This window comes from Mirounga leonina, unplaced genomic scaffold (genome assembly GCF_011800145.1).
Source record: "Mirounga leonina isolate KUSES-001 unplaced genomic scaffold, KU_Mleo_1.0 Mir_481, whole genome shotgun sequence".
NCBI lineage: Eukaryota > Metazoa > Chordata > Mammalia > Carnivora > Phocidae > Mirounga > Mirounga leonina.
The window spans coordinates 1,920,177-1,936,667 of NW_023270773.1; the positions used below are offsets into that span (position 1 = coordinate 1,920,177).

General features: G+C 47.5%; 1 protein-coding gene across 2 annotated transcripts in view; it reads left to right on the plus strand.

The window, feature by feature from the left end:
• The first annotated feature begins 315 nt into the window (after positions 1–315).
• The window catches only part of UBE2L3 (ubiquitin conjugating enzyme E2 L3), a 56,800-nt gene continuing 40,624 nt past the window's right edge, over positions 316–16,491 (plus strand). The window contains exon 1 of one of the 2 annotated variants that reach the window (XM_034989198.1): positions 316–370. In XM_034989198.1, the coding sequence (XP_034845089.1) occupies positions 344–370 (27 nt within the window). In that variant the 5' untranslated portion in view covers positions 316–343. The remainder of the gene's footprint in view (positions 371–16,491) is intronic. The other variant, XM_034989199.1, reaches the window with a different exon arrangement.

The following is a 16,491-nucleotide window of genomic DNA, read 5'->3' on the forward strand; positions in this document are numbered from 1 at the left end:
AGACGCTGTACTGACTGAGCCACCCAGGCGCCCCTCAGTTTCCTTTTCTTCCCAGCACTTATCAGTGTCAGAAATAATCTTGGTTATTCAATGATCTTATGCAACCAATATTTATTGTGCACCTACTATGTGCCAAGGACTTTTGTAATTGCCTCCGTATTGGACGTCCGGTAAAGGCAGGGTGACTGCCAGTCCCGTTCATCTGTGTTCGCCCAGTACCGTAGTGGCACACAGTAGGCACTTCGCACGTCGCCCGCCCCTCCCCCGTTCCAGGAAGTGCGGGGGCTGCAGCCGCCCGGCGGACCGCGATGCATTCTGGGAAAGCAGCAGCACCAGATCCAAGATGGCGGCCAGCAGGAGGCTGATGAAGGTAAAAGCCATTCTCCGGCGCCGGCCGGGCAGGGGGGGGGCGGCGTCCCGGCCCAGGGTCCCCGCGGCGGGCCGGGACTCCTCGGGGCGTCGCCGCTCGGTTTCCCGTCCCTGTGTGGCCCCACCGCCCCCTTGCCCGCACGCGGGCTGAGGGAGGTAACGGGGCCGCCTAGGCCGCAGCCTGGGCGGGAGCGCCAGGCCGCGCTGGGAGCTGCCGCTGGCCCCTCCGCCCGGTTCCGGGCGTTCACGTCGCCCTCCGCCCGGAACCCAGCCAGGTCCTCCTCACGGTGGCCGCCTCCCGGACCGGGGGCGGCGTTGATGTGGGGGCCCGGCCGGGAGGTCCCAAACCGGGCGCCCTCGGGGAAGGCCCGAGCGCCGGAGCTCCGGCCGGGAGCCCGCGCCGCGGAGCCGCCCCGCCCTGGGCCGCAGCGCGCCGGCTTTAGAGCTCCGGAGGCCGGGAGGTTGGGAGGCTCGGGCTGGGGAAGGAAGGAGGAGGCCAGGCGACAAAAGTTAGGTCAGTTTGTTGGTGGGTCGTTTGAAATTGCTCTGGGTCCTAGCAAACTGTCGCCTTGTGACTGCAGAGTCACACAGCGGGCAAGTTCCAACTCCAGGAAGGCGTGGGGTCGGCCGCGTTCGCGGCGCTGTTCTTCTTCCCCGTCTCCTTTTCAACCTACCACTTAACAATCATCAGGATCTCCTTTCCCTGCCGAAGCAAAAGTGCCATTTTGGGGGATGGGGTGGGGGTTGGCTTCAATCGTTCGAACCCAAACTGGCCAAAGTTTATAAAAATAACTTGGTACTTTGTATCTTGCATGCAGCGGGGTGCCTTCTTGCTAAGTGGCTCCTTTGGTGAGGAATACAGATGCTAAACTGGCTAAATTCTTTCCCGAGTATGTTTGCCGTCCTCCGGAGCCAACCTCGTCAAGATTTGTGAGTCCGCGCCTGGATAGTGCTGCCGGGTTGCACCGGGCCGGAAATAAAAAAGACACAGGAGCTGATTTCCTGAGAGGAGATAAAGAGCTGGGGTTCCTCTTGGGCTTGGTGGAACTAGACATTGAACTTGGAGTCATAGCCTCTGGGCCCTCCCTCCCTGGGAACGTTTCCTTTCTTTTGTTCACTAAGGGCTGGGGACGGCATTTAACTTCATAAAACTGGATTGGAAGTGGGCACAAAAGAATAGTCAGCAGATTCCAGACTTCTTCTCATCTTTTTTCTGCCGGTGACACCACCATTCACCCACCAGTCATCCAGATGAGAGGACTGTTATTCACTTACTTCCGTACACTACTTGCGGTCACCCATTAAGACTTGTGGATTTTACTTTAGAGGGAGTTCTTGAGTGTGCTTTCCTTCCTAATCTTACAGCAATTACCAGAATCCATATCCTCATCTCTCAGATGCCTTTCCAAGTACTACTGTTCTCCTCTGACTCCCCTTCTTGGACACCAGAATTCTTTTTCTAAAGCAAATATTTAATCTTTTCACTCCTGTTGAAGCCTCTGTGATCTTACTGTCCTCAGCAGTTAATCCTAACTTCTTATTTAGCATGTAAGACCCTTCTTAGGCTGGCTGAAAGTAATCTGTTTAGCCTCACGTCCCACCCCTTATTTTCCCACTACCCTTGCAAATCACAGTAGCTACCTTTTTTTTAAAACTGTTACTTTGTGCAGCCATGTACTTCACATTCATAATCATGTTTAATCTTCCCTGAAAAGTAGACATTCCCATTTTGTAGGTGGGAAAATGGAATGCTGAGAGATTTTGTTGGGTTGCCCCAGTTTTCCTAGCTTGGGAGAGTGAGCTGTAATCTCACTTCTGTTTGATTCCAGAGCCCCCTGCTCTTACTCAGTTGTTATATGGTCTTCCTTTGCACTTGCTTGGAGAAAGGCTGCCTTCCCCTTGCCTCTCCTCCCTTCCAGGGGAATCCTAGGTTCACTTCCAATGCCAGCTACTCTGTGAGGCCTTTGCCCCCATCCCCCTTCAGAGTAAGTTGTTTCCTCCTTTTTGTGACCACAGCACTTTCTTTGTGTTTCTCTTTGAGATTTTGTCCCAATCAGATTTGTGTTAGACTTGCCTTTCCTACTGGGTTCTGAGCTCCTCAAGGACAGGAGTCTTGACCTAATTCATCCCTGTATGGTATCTCCTAGTCTACCCCATTTGACCTAGTTTGGGGTTCCCAGGCTTCCAGGGGTCTGAGAGGGGAGTTAACTGTGGTTTTCAAAAAAATTGGAGCTTAGAGAAAATGTGTAACATTAACTGAATGCTTTTAAGTGCTAGATCATTTACATTAATTCCTTTCAATAACACTTAGAGTTAGTGTATTGTCATCTTTATTTTACAAATGAGAGAATTGTGAGGCTTTGATAGGTTGAGTGCTACCTAAGGTGGAGTAGCAAGCTGACCAGGGTGGGGAGAGATAAGAAGTTAAATCTCCCTAGCTTAAAATCCCAAGGTCCATGCCCCTTTCTTACTCCAAGGATGCTTGGAAGACTATGTAGTTTATTGAATTGTGGATGGAAATTCTTTTAGTTCAGTAGAGGAATGCTGGTTACATGATGCAGGTCATTGGCTCTGAGAGTCAGGGTTTAAGCTGGTTAGTTTAAAAAACAAACCCAAATTATTGATGCATGTTGATCAATACATGGAGTGGAAATAATAAAAGGCGTTTTCGATGATGAAAGAAATATGTTGAAAAATCAAATGAATTACATCTTTTTTTTTTTTAATTTTTTTTATTTATTCATTTGAGACAGAGAGCATGAGCAGGGGGATGTGCAGAGGGAAAGGGAGAAGCAGGCTCTCTGCTGAGCCGGAAGCCGGATGTGGGACTCTTGATCCTAGGACCCTGGGATCATGACCTGAGCCGAAGGCAGAGGTGTAACCATCTGAGCCACCCACACGCCCCAAATGAATTACATCTTAAAGAACTTTAGATTTCCTCAAAAACTATTATCCAGGACACTCACAGTCAAAAATTTCTTTGTAACAATGTCTGTAGATAGTATAAGATACATTATTAAAAGTAGAGTGATTTGCATATATTGGGCTGAGAAGTTATTTTAGGCAGGGTATGATCAAGTCTTTAATTTAAAACGCATTTGCCAGGGCGCCTGGGTGGCTCAGTTGGTTAAGCGACTGCCTTCGGCTCAGGTCATGATCCTGGAGTCCCGGGATCGAGTCCCGCATCGGGCTCCCTGCTCGGCAGGGAGTCTGCTTTGCCCTCTGACCCTATCCCCTCTCATGTGTTCTCTCTCATTCTCTCTCTCTCAAAATAAATAAAATCTTTAAAAAAAAAAAAAAAGCATTTGCCAGGCGCCTGGGTGGCTCAGTTGGTTTAGCGTCTGCCTTTGGCTCAGGTCGTGGTCCCAGGATCCTGGGAGTCCCACGTTGGGCTCCCTGCTCAGCGGGGAGTCTGCTTCTCCTTCTGCCCCTTCCCCCGCACTCTCTCTCTCAAAAATAATCTTAAAAAATAAAATAAAAAGCATTTGCCAAAAGGAGTAGCCTTTTTTCACATCCCTTTTTAGGAATTACAATGTTAATAAAACATTAAATATATTTTAATTAGCAAGCAGCAAATTCAGCATTGATGGCAACAGTGGGAATGTAACCATTGCTTCTATCAGGAAGGGAAATAGCTACAAAAGTGAAACCTGTAGCTGTGGTTAAGGAAATTGATTGCAGTCTGATCATTTCTTTTCAGCTTCTGAATTGCACACATCTCCCCTAAGGGCCCTCCAGCTGAGTATCTTCCCAGAGGGGCATTTCTAAGTGAGGAAAGTTGTGGATTTAAGAAGTGGGGGTGACATTTAATTAGTTATTACGGTGTAACTGTTAAGATAAGGAATTGAGATTTGTAACAGCCTTTTAATGCTATTTAAATAATGTTCAGTTAGAGGGTGCCTGGGCCATTCATTCGGCGTCCTACTAGTGATTTCGGCTCAGGTCATGATCTCATAGGTCATGGGATCACTCCTCTCTTAGCGGGAAGTTTGCTTGGGATTCTCTCCCTCTGCCCCTCCCCCCACTCATGGTCGTGCACACGTGCTCTTTCTCTCAAATAAAATTTTTTTTTAAAGATTTTATTTATTTATTTGACAGAGACACAGCGAGAGAGGGAATACAAGCAGGGGGAGTGGCAGAGGGAGAAGCAGGCTTCCCGCGGAGCAGGGAGCCTGATGCAGGGCTCGATCCCAGGACCCTGGGATCATGACCCGAGCCGAAGGCAGACGCTTAACGACTGAGCCACCCAGGCGCCCCTCAAATAAATCTTGAAAAATAAATAATGTTCAGTCAGAACTCCGTATTGGTGTACTTTCTCTCAGTCCATAATTACACATGAATAAGTAGGAGAAGTCATTAAATAACACTTCTTTCCTTGGAATTTATAGGCAATAAACTGGTTTGCTTTTGAGTACAAGTTTATGGTCTCTGAAGTTGGGTAATTAACACGACAGAGCAGTGAGTGTGTCTGGTAGGTGTATTGTGCGTGTCAGATGGTGAGGGGAGTTTTCCAGATGATGCTATGCCAGTATAAGTGTCCTGAATCCACTGGGTTTTGGGGAATTCAGAAAAGCATTGTATTTTTTTTTTTTTATCCTAAATGTAAAATCCCAGTAAGTTGGGACTATTTCAGCCTCCCTTAATGGCACTCATTGTAAATGTTCTCCATTAAAAGAAAATTGGGACAGGCCCTGGAAAAGAGAGTGTACTTAGTTGTTGCAACATTTGCGACCTTCTTAAGGGTCTATATTACTAGAACAAAAATACTTGTCTTAGGGTACTTGGGCCTATTCCGGTTTTGTTACAACTCTATCAAGAGTTTGTCAAATTAGCATTGTATTGTACCAAGTCACTTAGACATATTCTCATTCTATTGAAAAGTACCACTAAATGTTCAAGAGATACTTCTATTTTCTTTGCTGTAGCACTAAGGGATTAAATTTAGAGAACCCCAAGATATCTCTCCTGAGCCCAGACTTTGTATCTAACCGCCTTGAGAGTTTCCCTTTGAATGGCATGTAGACCTGTAGTTGTCCAAGTTGATCTTGTGTCCCATGCTTCTCCTGTCTTGCCTTTCTTAGTTAATGATCCACTTGTCTACTCAGTCACCCAAGGAAGAACCTGGGGAAACCCACCTCGCCCCCTCTTCCCACATCTAGCCACCTGCCAGATTCTGCTGAACTAGGCCTTTATCTCTGGTCTTTGTGTGTCTTTTCTCAATACGCACTACTGCTTCCTTAGTTGAGGCCATCCATTGTGGTAGGACACCTGCATCGGATTCCTTGGTGGCTTCCTCTTATTCCTCACTAGTCTGTCCTCAGTCCCACATGATTCCTAACCAGCAGTTCATCAAAGAGAAGTGCACATGCTCAGGGCTCAGGCCCTGCTCTCAGAGATTAGAACCAAATTTAAGAGGTCAGGGCTCTGTATATAAAAACCCACATACCTTAGCATGTCCTACAAGGCCTGGTCTCGACAGTGTCTTCCCCCACTTGCCCATGGGATCCCCTAAACATACTTTGCACCCTTGGGTCTCTTAATGGGCATCCCTGCCTCTTCTCTACATCAGGGTAATTTCTTGTCCTTTAAGACTCAGTTCACAGGGCACCTCCTCTTGGCTCTGCACTCGAGGAGCTCAGTGAGGGAGAAAAATGGCATGCATCTAGAACAAAGAAATCCTGGGCTGTCCACTCTATGCTGAATGTATGCCAGCTGAATAATGGAGTACAGGGGAGGGAAAGATCCTCTGACATTGATAAGAAGGTGGAACTTGGTCTGGCCCTTGAAGAATAAGCAAGGGTCTGGGTTGTTGAGGGGAGGGGCCTGGCAGCCAGTGAGGTTAAGTAGCTTTCATCCCTTAAAGTGGATGTGGGCAGTGGCTATGAGAGATGCCCTGGGGAACCCTGGTGACAGTTCACCTACCTCCCAATACGGTTGCCTGCTTCTGACCTTGTGCTGTCCCTTTCTTAGGTTTTAGTTAGGCCAGCCCTGAGGAATTTTCCAGAAGCACTGGGTAAGTGGCCTAGTTTTACCCTAGGTTGGTATATCCAGTGCACCTGGCCCTCCAGAACTGTAAGCCTTCCCTCCCTCCCTCTGCCCTAGCAGGGCTAAGTTCTCCGGCCAGCGACTGGACGACTTGTCTCTCCATGAAGGGGCGTTGCGGAGGGCGATGCTGATGTGTTTAAGGACAGGTGGCAAAGAGATGCCTGGGCCTTTAAGTTGAGGGGGTCAGATGTATGCTCAGCTTCAGGATCCAGGAGAAAGCAGCAGGCTTCTCACGTGTGAGAGCTTTTGTCTCCAGGTTTCCTCTAGCCAGCCTCGTCCTGTCTGTCCTTAAGGGCATAGATAAACCTAACCCTCACCCCAGTAAAAAGACGGGAGGAAAGGATCTTTCATTCAGGGCAAAGCTATCGAGAGTAAGAATACAGTATACTGAGTAAGAGCTTCTGGAGGGGTGCCTGGGTGGCTCAGTCAGTGAGGCATCTGTCTGCCTTTGGCTCAGGTCATGATCCCAGGGCCCTGGGGTCGAGCCCCACGCTGGGCTCTCTGCACTCTCTTCTCCCTCTCCCTCTGCCTGCTCTTCCTCCTGCTTGTGCTCTCCTGCTCTCTCTGTCAAATAAATAAATAAAATCTTAAAAAAAAAAAGCTTCTGGAGATTGCGTATCCTGGGCCTGCCACATCTTAATTGGAGGTAACTTGGGCAAGTTACTTAATCTCTTTGTGTTAGTTTATTTCACCTGTGTGTGAAAGTGAACTAAATTAGTATATATCACATGTTCTGGAGAGTGCTTAGCATATCCTAAGTGTGAGATACCTGTAGGTTATTATTTATTTGACAGAGAGACACAGCGAGAGAGGGAACACAAGCAGGGGGAGTGGGAGAGGGAGAAGCAGGCTTCCCGCCGAGCAGGGAGCCCGATGTGGGGCTCGATCCCAGGACCCTGGGATCATGACCTGAGCCGAAAGGCAGACGCTTAACGACTGAGCCACCCAGGTGCCCCTATTATTATTATTATCATCATTATTATTATCATCATTATTATCATCGGCAGTCAGCAAGACATGTCCTCCTGACAGCAGCCTGTCAGGAGGGGAGAGCTCAGTGCTGAAAAGGTGGGTTGGGCCAGGTAGGGGCAGCATACCTGGACATGATCTCACCATAGGCAGAGCCCATTCTCTTTCCCTCCCCTCTCTCCTGCCTCTTGAAATAACCTGTTCCTTAAGGTTAGCTAGAGGTTTCTTTTTTTTTTTTTTTTTAAGATTTTTATTTATTTATTTGACAGAGAGAGCGAGAGAGCACAAGCAGGGGGAACAGTAGAGGGAGAGGGAGAAGCAGGCTCCCGGCTGAGCAGGGAGCCTGATGCGGGGCTCGATCCCAGGACCCTGGGATCATGACCTGAGCCGAAGGCAGACGCTTAACCATCTGAGCCACCCAGGCGCCCCTAGCAAGAGGTTTCTTTTTTTTTTTTTTTTTAACGCAGAAGCTAAATCTTTATAAATAGAATTAACATGCATTTTAGTGACAGTATGAACTGTGAGTTCAAGAGATGCTGTTGCGCTCTTTCTAACCTGTGGTGTGTGCCACACTCTTTTGTAGTCTTGGGAATGGCTTTTTTTAGGAGACCAGTGCCAGACTTTCCCACATTTTCTTCCAGAAGCATTTTCAGTTAAGCTACATGGCTGCATTTTGATTATTATGTTCGGGATCTCTCAACAGAAGTCTGAAATGTGTCTGATGAGGACTCACCGATTAAGCTGGGGAATGGTGCGGGGTCTTTGTAAAGTGTGATAAGATTAAATTAGATTTAGTCTTTGAAACTCTCTCCTAGCAAGAGGTTTCTTGAGACAGCTGTGTGAATATGTCTTTGTTCAAAGATGTATACTTTTCTCAGCAAAATTGAAAAGCTCTTGAATTCAAAATTTGTCTTCCCAGTATCTTAAAATCTCACCCTTGTATTATTTCTTCCTGTCCTGTGTGTATTTTTTTTTTTTTAAAGATTTTATTTATTTGACAGAGAGAGACACAGCGAGAGAGGGAACACAAGCAGGGGGAGGGGGAGAGGGAGAAGCAGGCTTCCCGCCGAGCAGGGAGCCCGATGCGGGGCTCGATCCCAGGACCCTGGGATCATGACCTGAGCCGAAGGCAGACGCTTAATGACTGAGCCACCCAGGCACCCCTGTCCTGTGTGTATTATGTGCAGTGCAGTGACTGTCACTGTGTCCAAAGATGAGCCCAGGTGCAATGGAAGGCACCAAAAGGTGCTGAGCTGGGAGGAGGGGGTGGGAATTTTTTTTTTTTTAATTTAATTTTATTTTTTTTAAAGTTTTTATTTATTTATTTGAGAGAGAGAGAATGAGAGACAACATGAGAGGGAAGAGGGTCAGAGGGAGAAGCAGGCTCCCCGCAGAGCAGGGAACCCGATGCGGGACTCGATCCCGGGACTCCACGATCATGACCTGAGCCGAAGGCAGTCGCTTAACCAACTGAGCCACCCAGGCGCCCCGGGGGGTGGGAATTTGAAGGGAATTCTCTTTCTCTTTTTTTTTTTAAAGAGATTTTATTTATTTATTTGAGAAAGAGAGTAAGAGAGCTCACACATGCGCGCAAGGAGAGGGAAAGAAAGGGAGAGAATCCGACCCTGGGCTGATCCCACAAACCGGAGGTCATGACCTGAGCCAAAACCAAGAGACGGATGCTCAACTGGCTGATCCGCCCTAAGGACACTCTTAAATAAGTAGTTGCAGTCCCAGAAATAACGCTGTTGCTTTTTGTCTTCTCTTTCAGCCCTGAAGCAGAAAGTTAAGGAAGGTTGCTTCTGGTGGCTGTTCCGTTTTCCTCCTGGCCCTTTGCGTAGTCTGTTTAGAATTCCAGAGGTGCGAGGGGCCCCCTTGACAGACAGGAGGCTGAGGCTTGGGGGCCACCACCCACAGGCTCACAGTGAAGTCGGGCACCCTCACTGCCCAGGCCTCCCTGCCCTCTGTCTTGCTCCTGCTCTTCACATGGCTGCTTCTGGTTTTTAAGGAAGGACATGGTGGAGAGGAGGAGAATTCATTTCAGGTTAGGTGGTGGTTTAGGTTTTGTTCAGTTTTTAACATTTCCAGGTCTGTGTTGATTGTAGTTTTCTGTACTTCATGATCTTGGTCAGATTTTGTTCCCGCTTCTTTACCAGCATAGTTCAGCTGAGGAGTGAAATACTGTTTTGACAGTCCCTGGCCCAGCAGGTACATTTGCCAGCAAAGCAATCAGTAATGTCAAATCCAGTGCTCATGGTGGTGCTCTGTCTTTCTGAGAGGGGAGGCGGCCTGACTCTGTCACAGGATTGGAGAATGGGTACAACTCAGAAGTTGAACAGCCTCTGAGTCCCTTCTGACATGGTAAATAGAATATCTACTTCACACCAGTGTACCTCTTGTTAAGAAAACGCAGCACAGAAGAGCTAACCTTACAGGAGGAGACCTGCCATGTGTTTTCCACATGGGGTTCTCATTCTGGTCACTTGTGCTGGGGTGCTGGACTCTGGAATATGTGATGTAGGTCAAGAATGCCAGGTATAACCATGTTCAGATGGGGACAGAAACCTATTCCAGGGGCAAGACCAACATCCAGAAGCTGACTGTGTGTGGAGCTGGCGTCAGAGCCCACTCAGCTGGGACCCGGGCCATGCTCATCTCTTGAGAAGTGGCCCACCACCCTGGAGCAGTGTGCTATGGTTGAATAACAGGGACCTGAGTTCAGATCTTAACCTCTGCCACGGACTCGTTTCTGTCACACTGGTTGTGATAATAACTAAGTGTAAGATGGTATACTGCTGACCCATGGAAGGGGTGATGTGTTGTTGTGGGTCCCGCCTCCTTTGCTGAGTATTCATTGAAATAAGAGAATCATGTTTGGGGGGCTCTGAAACCTTATGTTTAGATGTACAGTATTTTGGAATTATTAAAGTCATGATTTAGTGTCATTGCCACCGGTTGCTTTGTGCAAGCTTGGAAAGCACATTTCTTTCAAAATTATTACTTGGCTCCTGTCACACAAAAAAGCAGGAAGTAGTTTTTTCAAATTATTAATGTCCCACCAATTGTGTAGCTGCTACTTGAGAGTGATACTGTACTTAGATTTAAGGCAGGTTTGTGTCACTTTCCCTTAGGCATCCAGCTTCATCTGCCAGGTTTCATTTTGCCTGGACAAGAGGAGCCTAGAAACGTTCCTTGCACAACATAAACACTTAATGACCAGCTGTGAAGGGTTAGGGCAAATGCTGTATATGTTCACGCTTTTGTCATAAATCTGGGGAAGTGCTATTCCAGAGCAGGCTGAGCCCTCCCAGGATCCTGCTCAGGAAATAGGAGCCCCTTCGCTGCCTGTTTGCAGTGGAAGTCTTCACCACCCTCACCCACTGCTTTGTGTGGCTGAGAGATTCTACTTCTGCCTCCAGTCCTGGCCGTACCCTGTAAAAGGCCTGTGACTTGGGCCTCTCTGAACTTTAGCTTTACCATCTCTAAGAGGAAGCTAAATATGCCTGACCTGCCTGGCTTCAGGGGTGTTGTGAGTTTCTAGTCCTATTCTGTTGTAAACACTGCAGAGTATTGTAACCAACCACCTCTCACGCTTCTCTCTCAGGGTCTTGCTCCTGCTTTTCACACGGCTGCTTTGGGTGCCTATCTCCTGCACTGAAGGCACACACCTGTAGCATCTTAATTTCTGGAGACTACCTCCAGAAATAACCGGCTCTTTCCTAGAAGACCACCTGTTCCCTAGCATCACTCCGTTTCTATATGGTGTTTTTTATTGTTTTATTTTCCCATTTCTGTTTTTTGTTGGGATTTTGAAGGTGATGACACTAAGCTGTTGCCCTCCAAGGGGGAGTGTGGTGGTTATATATTCTTAGCAACTCCTCGACCTTATATTTCCTTTTCCTTTTTTCTTTCTTTCTTTCATTGAGATACAGTTGATCAGGTCATTTCTGGAAAAGCTTTGTGCCAACAACTATAAACATATGTCTTTTTTTTTTTTAACATGACAAATTTTTTTTTTAAAGATTTTTATTTATTGAGAGAGAGAGAGAATGACAGAGAGACAGCATGAGAGGGTGGAGGGTCAGAGGGAGAAGCAGACTCCCCGCTGAGCAGGGAGCCCGATGCGGGACTCGATCCTGGGACTCCAGGATCATGACCTGAGCCGAAGGCAATTGCTTAACCAACTGAGCCACCCAGGCGCCCATGACAAACTTTTTTTTTTTAAGATTATTTATTTGGGCACCTGGGTGGCTCAGTTGGTTAAGCATCTGCCTTTGGCTCAAGTCATGATCCCAGGGTCCTGGGATTGAGTCCAGCATCAGGCTCCCTGCTCAGTGGAGAGCCTGCTTCTCCCTCCCTCTGCTGCTCCCTCTGCTTATGTGCCCCCTGCTTATGCGTGCACACATGCTCTCTCTCTCAAATCTTTTTTATTTGAGAGAGAGCACACGCAAGCGCACAAGCGGTGGGGGAAGGGCAGAGAGCAGAGGGGAGAGCTGAAGGCAGATGCTTAACTGACTGAGCCACCCAGGTGCCCCCATATTCATTTCTAATTTAAGACCCTATGAGTTGTGGTCATAGGCTGTCAACGCCATACCATGTCTATTCCCTGTTGTGTAGAGTAGGGAATGTATGTCGGTGCCTCGACACTGTCTTGGATTTTAAGAACTATAGTGATACAATTACGGAAGGGAATGAAACTAACATTAATTATCTATCAAGGGTGCTAAGTGTTAAGCACTGTATAAAGTTTCTTGTAATTCTCAGTAGAGCCCTGTGAAGTTGGTTTCCTATTTTTTAGGTGAGACTACTGGAAGACTTGGATCTTCAGGTGGTATGAAGGGTGGGGTGGGGGTTTAGGCCCAGGCCTGTCTGGCTCCAGAGGGCTCTGCTCTTTCTAGTCCAGTGACAATTTGACAGCTGTTGAAGCAACTGCATGTCAAATCAAAATATGTTCTGTATAATATATAAAAATAGTGTTGAAGAGAACGGTTGGGGATTGCAAAATACTGATTTTTTTGTCTATAGGAATCCAGAACAGAGAACAGTAAAATAAGCAATGTAAATCATAGTAAGCGTTCATTTTTTTAAAAAAAGTTCAGAAAGATTTCCAGGTTTCTGTTACCACAGACTTGTTGGGGTAAAAAGGATTCCTTACATTGCTTCTGTGTGCCTGGCTCAGTGGGAGGTGTTAGCTCTTTTAGGAGCTTATTTCTAGTCATGGAAATGACAGTGAATTAATCAGGGCCTCAGTGTCTTCCTTTGTAAAAGACCAGATTGGATGAGCATGGTGGGTTTTTTTTTTTAAGATTTTATTTATTTATTTGAGAGAGAGAGAGTGAGAGAGAGATCACGAGCAGGGGAGAAGGGTGTAGAGGGAGAAGCCGACTCCCTGCTGAGCAAGGAGCCCCATGCGGGACTCTTCCAGGACCCTGGGATCATGACCTGAGCCGAAGGCAGACGCTTAACCAACAGAGCCATCCAGGCGCCCCGTGCATGGTGGTTCTTTTTTTTTTTTTTTTAATGTTTTATTTATTTATTCATGAGAGTCGGAGGGAGGCAGAGGCAGAGGCGGAACTCGATCCCAGGACCCTGGGGTCATGACCTGAGCCGAAGGCAGACGCTTAACCATCTGAGCCATCCAGGCGCCTGTGCATGTTGGCTCTTAAGCAGGGGTGCGCCTCACTGTTACTGGGGGATCCCCCGGCACAGGTGCCCAGCCTTGCTCTGGAGATTCTGATTCTGCAGGTCTAGAATGAGGCCTAGGCACGATTCAGGCTTTCTCCCTCCACCCTCCCTCTTTGCCCCTCCTCTCTGCATATGAGTGTTGAATAATTCCCCTGGGGCCTTTGGGTGCACTCTCTGATTGAGAGTCCCCCAACATTAGTTATCACTCCAGCCAAATTTGGCTCCCAGCTGCTTCCCAAACACACCCGGTGATTTCTTCCTTCCACGGCCCTGTATACATTTCTAACACACGGACACACCTGTTCTCTTCTCTGCAGTGGTTTGGTTTTTCCCCATCCTTCAAGGCCTGTCTGACAGCCTCTCTTCCATGAACCAATTACCCTCTGCTGTTGCTTGCTGGGCCTCCCTTGCTCCAGGTTCCTAGAATAGGGCTTCTCTGCTATTCTAACCTCATCTCAACAGCCAATAAGATGGCGCTCAGCTTTACTTTCTGTGGTTCCTTTAGGGGTACAGTGTGCTCTTTTCCACTCAACAAATATGAAATTACAGGATGCTATCGAATATAAAATTTTATTTATTTGTGAGAGAGAGAGCAGAAGAGGGGGTAGGGTCATAGGGAGAAGCAGACTCCCCGCTGAGCAGGGAGCGTGATGCAGGACTCGATGCCGGGACTCCGGGATCATGACCTGAGCCGAAGGCAGTTGCTTAACCAACTGAGCCACCCAGGCACCCTCAAATATGCTTTTTTTAAACTGTATAAGCACCCCTACCTTGTGACTTGCTGTCCATAGCATTGATTTGACATCTGAAGCAGCTCTGGCTTTCACAGCTCATTTTTCCTCTGTACACCTGTCTGGATTTTTTAAAGAGGACCATGGTCACAAGCTAGTTACGAATCACTGGCTCCTGAAGGGTTGTCAGGTCCTGTGTGAGGGTTGTCTGGGGAGATTTTGAATGGTTGCCTTTCCAGCACCCATCATAGATCTCCAAAAAAAAAAAAAAAAAGACCTTGTTAAACACTTTTCCCTAACTCAGAGGCATACATCATAGTTGTGTGACAGAGAGCCCACTGTGTATAGCTGTCTCCTGCTGTCCTCTCAAGGATGAGCTGAAGCTTCCATGCAGGAGTAGTCCACCCCTGCTGGAGTCAGGGCTGTCTCCTGTTAGTCCCTCAGGGCTGTTAGGCAGTGATCTGTTTCTGGAGCTTGCTGCACTCTGGCCTGGCATGGGCATCAAGCTCTCTGGGCAGGAGTCTAGGCAGTGGGCTTTTCCCCTTTTGAAGAGCTGGGCAGCGCACTCACGCTCTTTTGGGTTCCCTCAATACACTGAGATCCACCTCTGGGTTCAGAAATAGACCTCATTTTGAGAAGCATTGTTGTCTTTCTCCTTCACCACTTGCCCTGGCTGGGAAGTCTGCTCTCCCCTGCCTGGAGAAGGAATGAGCTAGTTGGCTGGTTCTGCTTTCCCTTGTGCTCTTCTTTCGGTTTGTCAGTATGGCACTATCAGCCTGGAGCAGTTGACCCAGGACAGCTTCTTGCAGAACTGAAACAAACCTTTGTGGGCATATTTTGTAAGCTCCTGTCATTCTTAGAGGCTTTGGTCTTCCTGATTCTGTTCTAGAGCTGGGCCACTCTCAGTTTTCCTTTGTCAGGTCCCTTTTTTCCCCCTCATTTGTAATAATATCCTTTTGAATTTAAACTCTGAATTTACATTGGTTTCTTTAAATTCCTTCTCAGGATCATTCTCAGTTATAGGGGTGCACTTTTGCTTGAGGATTTGTCAAGCCTCTAAAGTCATCTTGCCTTTTTGAGTCTCAGACCTTCATATCAATCTGTCTTTTCTCTGAATGACTTGAATCCATCTTCTTCAAGTTGTTCTTGGTGGAGGTGTGATTGACATTTGGGGCCTAATGGTTCTTGACTGGAGGACCTCCTGTGCAATGCAGGACTTTTAGCATCCTGGCCACTGATGGTGTCAGGGGTTCTCAGCAGCTGGGGCTCTAGAGGATGTTGGGATATCAGGGTGGGGTGGTGTCAAAATGCTTGGCATGTAATGGGCAGGGCTCGGGATGCTCAAGTGCAGAGTCCTGCCTGGATGCTGGCACCACCCTGTTGAGAAAGGCTCTCCTAGGGCTGCCCAGCATTCCCTGGAGATTATAGGGCTTGCTTGCTTGCTTGCTTGTCTTGGTTTCTCTCACTTCTGCCTTATAATCACTTCTTCCTTGTTGGTTAGAATTATGCAAAGGAGGTTGCTTCTTCCGCTCTTTGGTGAGCTTAACTTGACAGCAAGGTAAATTGAGAGTTTATCTGATAACCAGCAATTGATAACTGAGCTTTGGAGTCCTTGAGTCTCCCAGTTCTGCCAACATTAGTGTCACCCTTCCTCTCTGGCAGGGGGTAGGAGGGATGGCATCCTCTCCCTCAGTACGGTTTTTATCTTTGTGCATGTATCTTTCTCTCTCTCTCTTTTTTTTTAAGTAGGCTCCATGCCCAGGGTGGGGCTTGAATTCGTGACCCTGAGATTGAGTTGAGTACTGACCGAGCCAGCTGGGGGCCCCAATGTTCATATGTCTCTTGATATCAGAGCACCAGTAGGTGCCCTCTCTGCACCCCTGCCCACAGTGCCCACTCCTTCCTCCCTTTGTCTTGAGCAAGGTGCAGGTTTTCACTGCCATCTTACAGTTGAGTCTCATCTTGCCATATTTTTGTAATTCTTTTGAAATTTACCTTCTTGGGTTTATTACTGATACTTCCTATTGTTAGTATGTGGATTTCTGAAACCATAGAGTATATGTACAGATTATTTTACAACAAATTTCCTTCCATGAAAATTGAATTTAATCTCATTGGTTGTCCAGTTTCAAACTTCTATCTGGAATTGTTTTCCTGCCTATATTTGGTTTAAAACATTTCTGATAGCTTGGTAGGATTTGTCTCTAGCTGGGAATCTTACTCTAGTATCTTGCACCAGGGACCAGAAAATCAAATACATGGAGAGCCTTTCCCATCCTAGAGCCTTTTTTTCCTCCCCAGTCCCCAGCTTCCTGTCCCTTCACTATCCTGATAATTAAGCAAGTGTTTGAGCATGACTGGAAGCTCCTGGGGCTTTTAGATCCCTGCCATCAAGCTTGCCCTCATGGAACTTATATGCTGTTTGGGGAGTGGGACAGAGTGGTAGAGTGAGATTTATTTATTCCCCCTCCTGAAGGCTTCATTGTCCCCAGGGGAGCATTTCTGATGAGTCCTCATCATTAGCAGGAGGACCAGATGGCAGTTGGCAGGTTGAGTGGTCTCTCAGGTTCCATACTGTCCTTCCTGCAGGCTCAGGAAGAGGGGCCGGACCATGCCTTCCCCACTGCAGGGGCCACAACCACTGCAACTAGCTTCCTTATGGAAGCTGAGCGTTGCTTAGAAATGGAGCTCT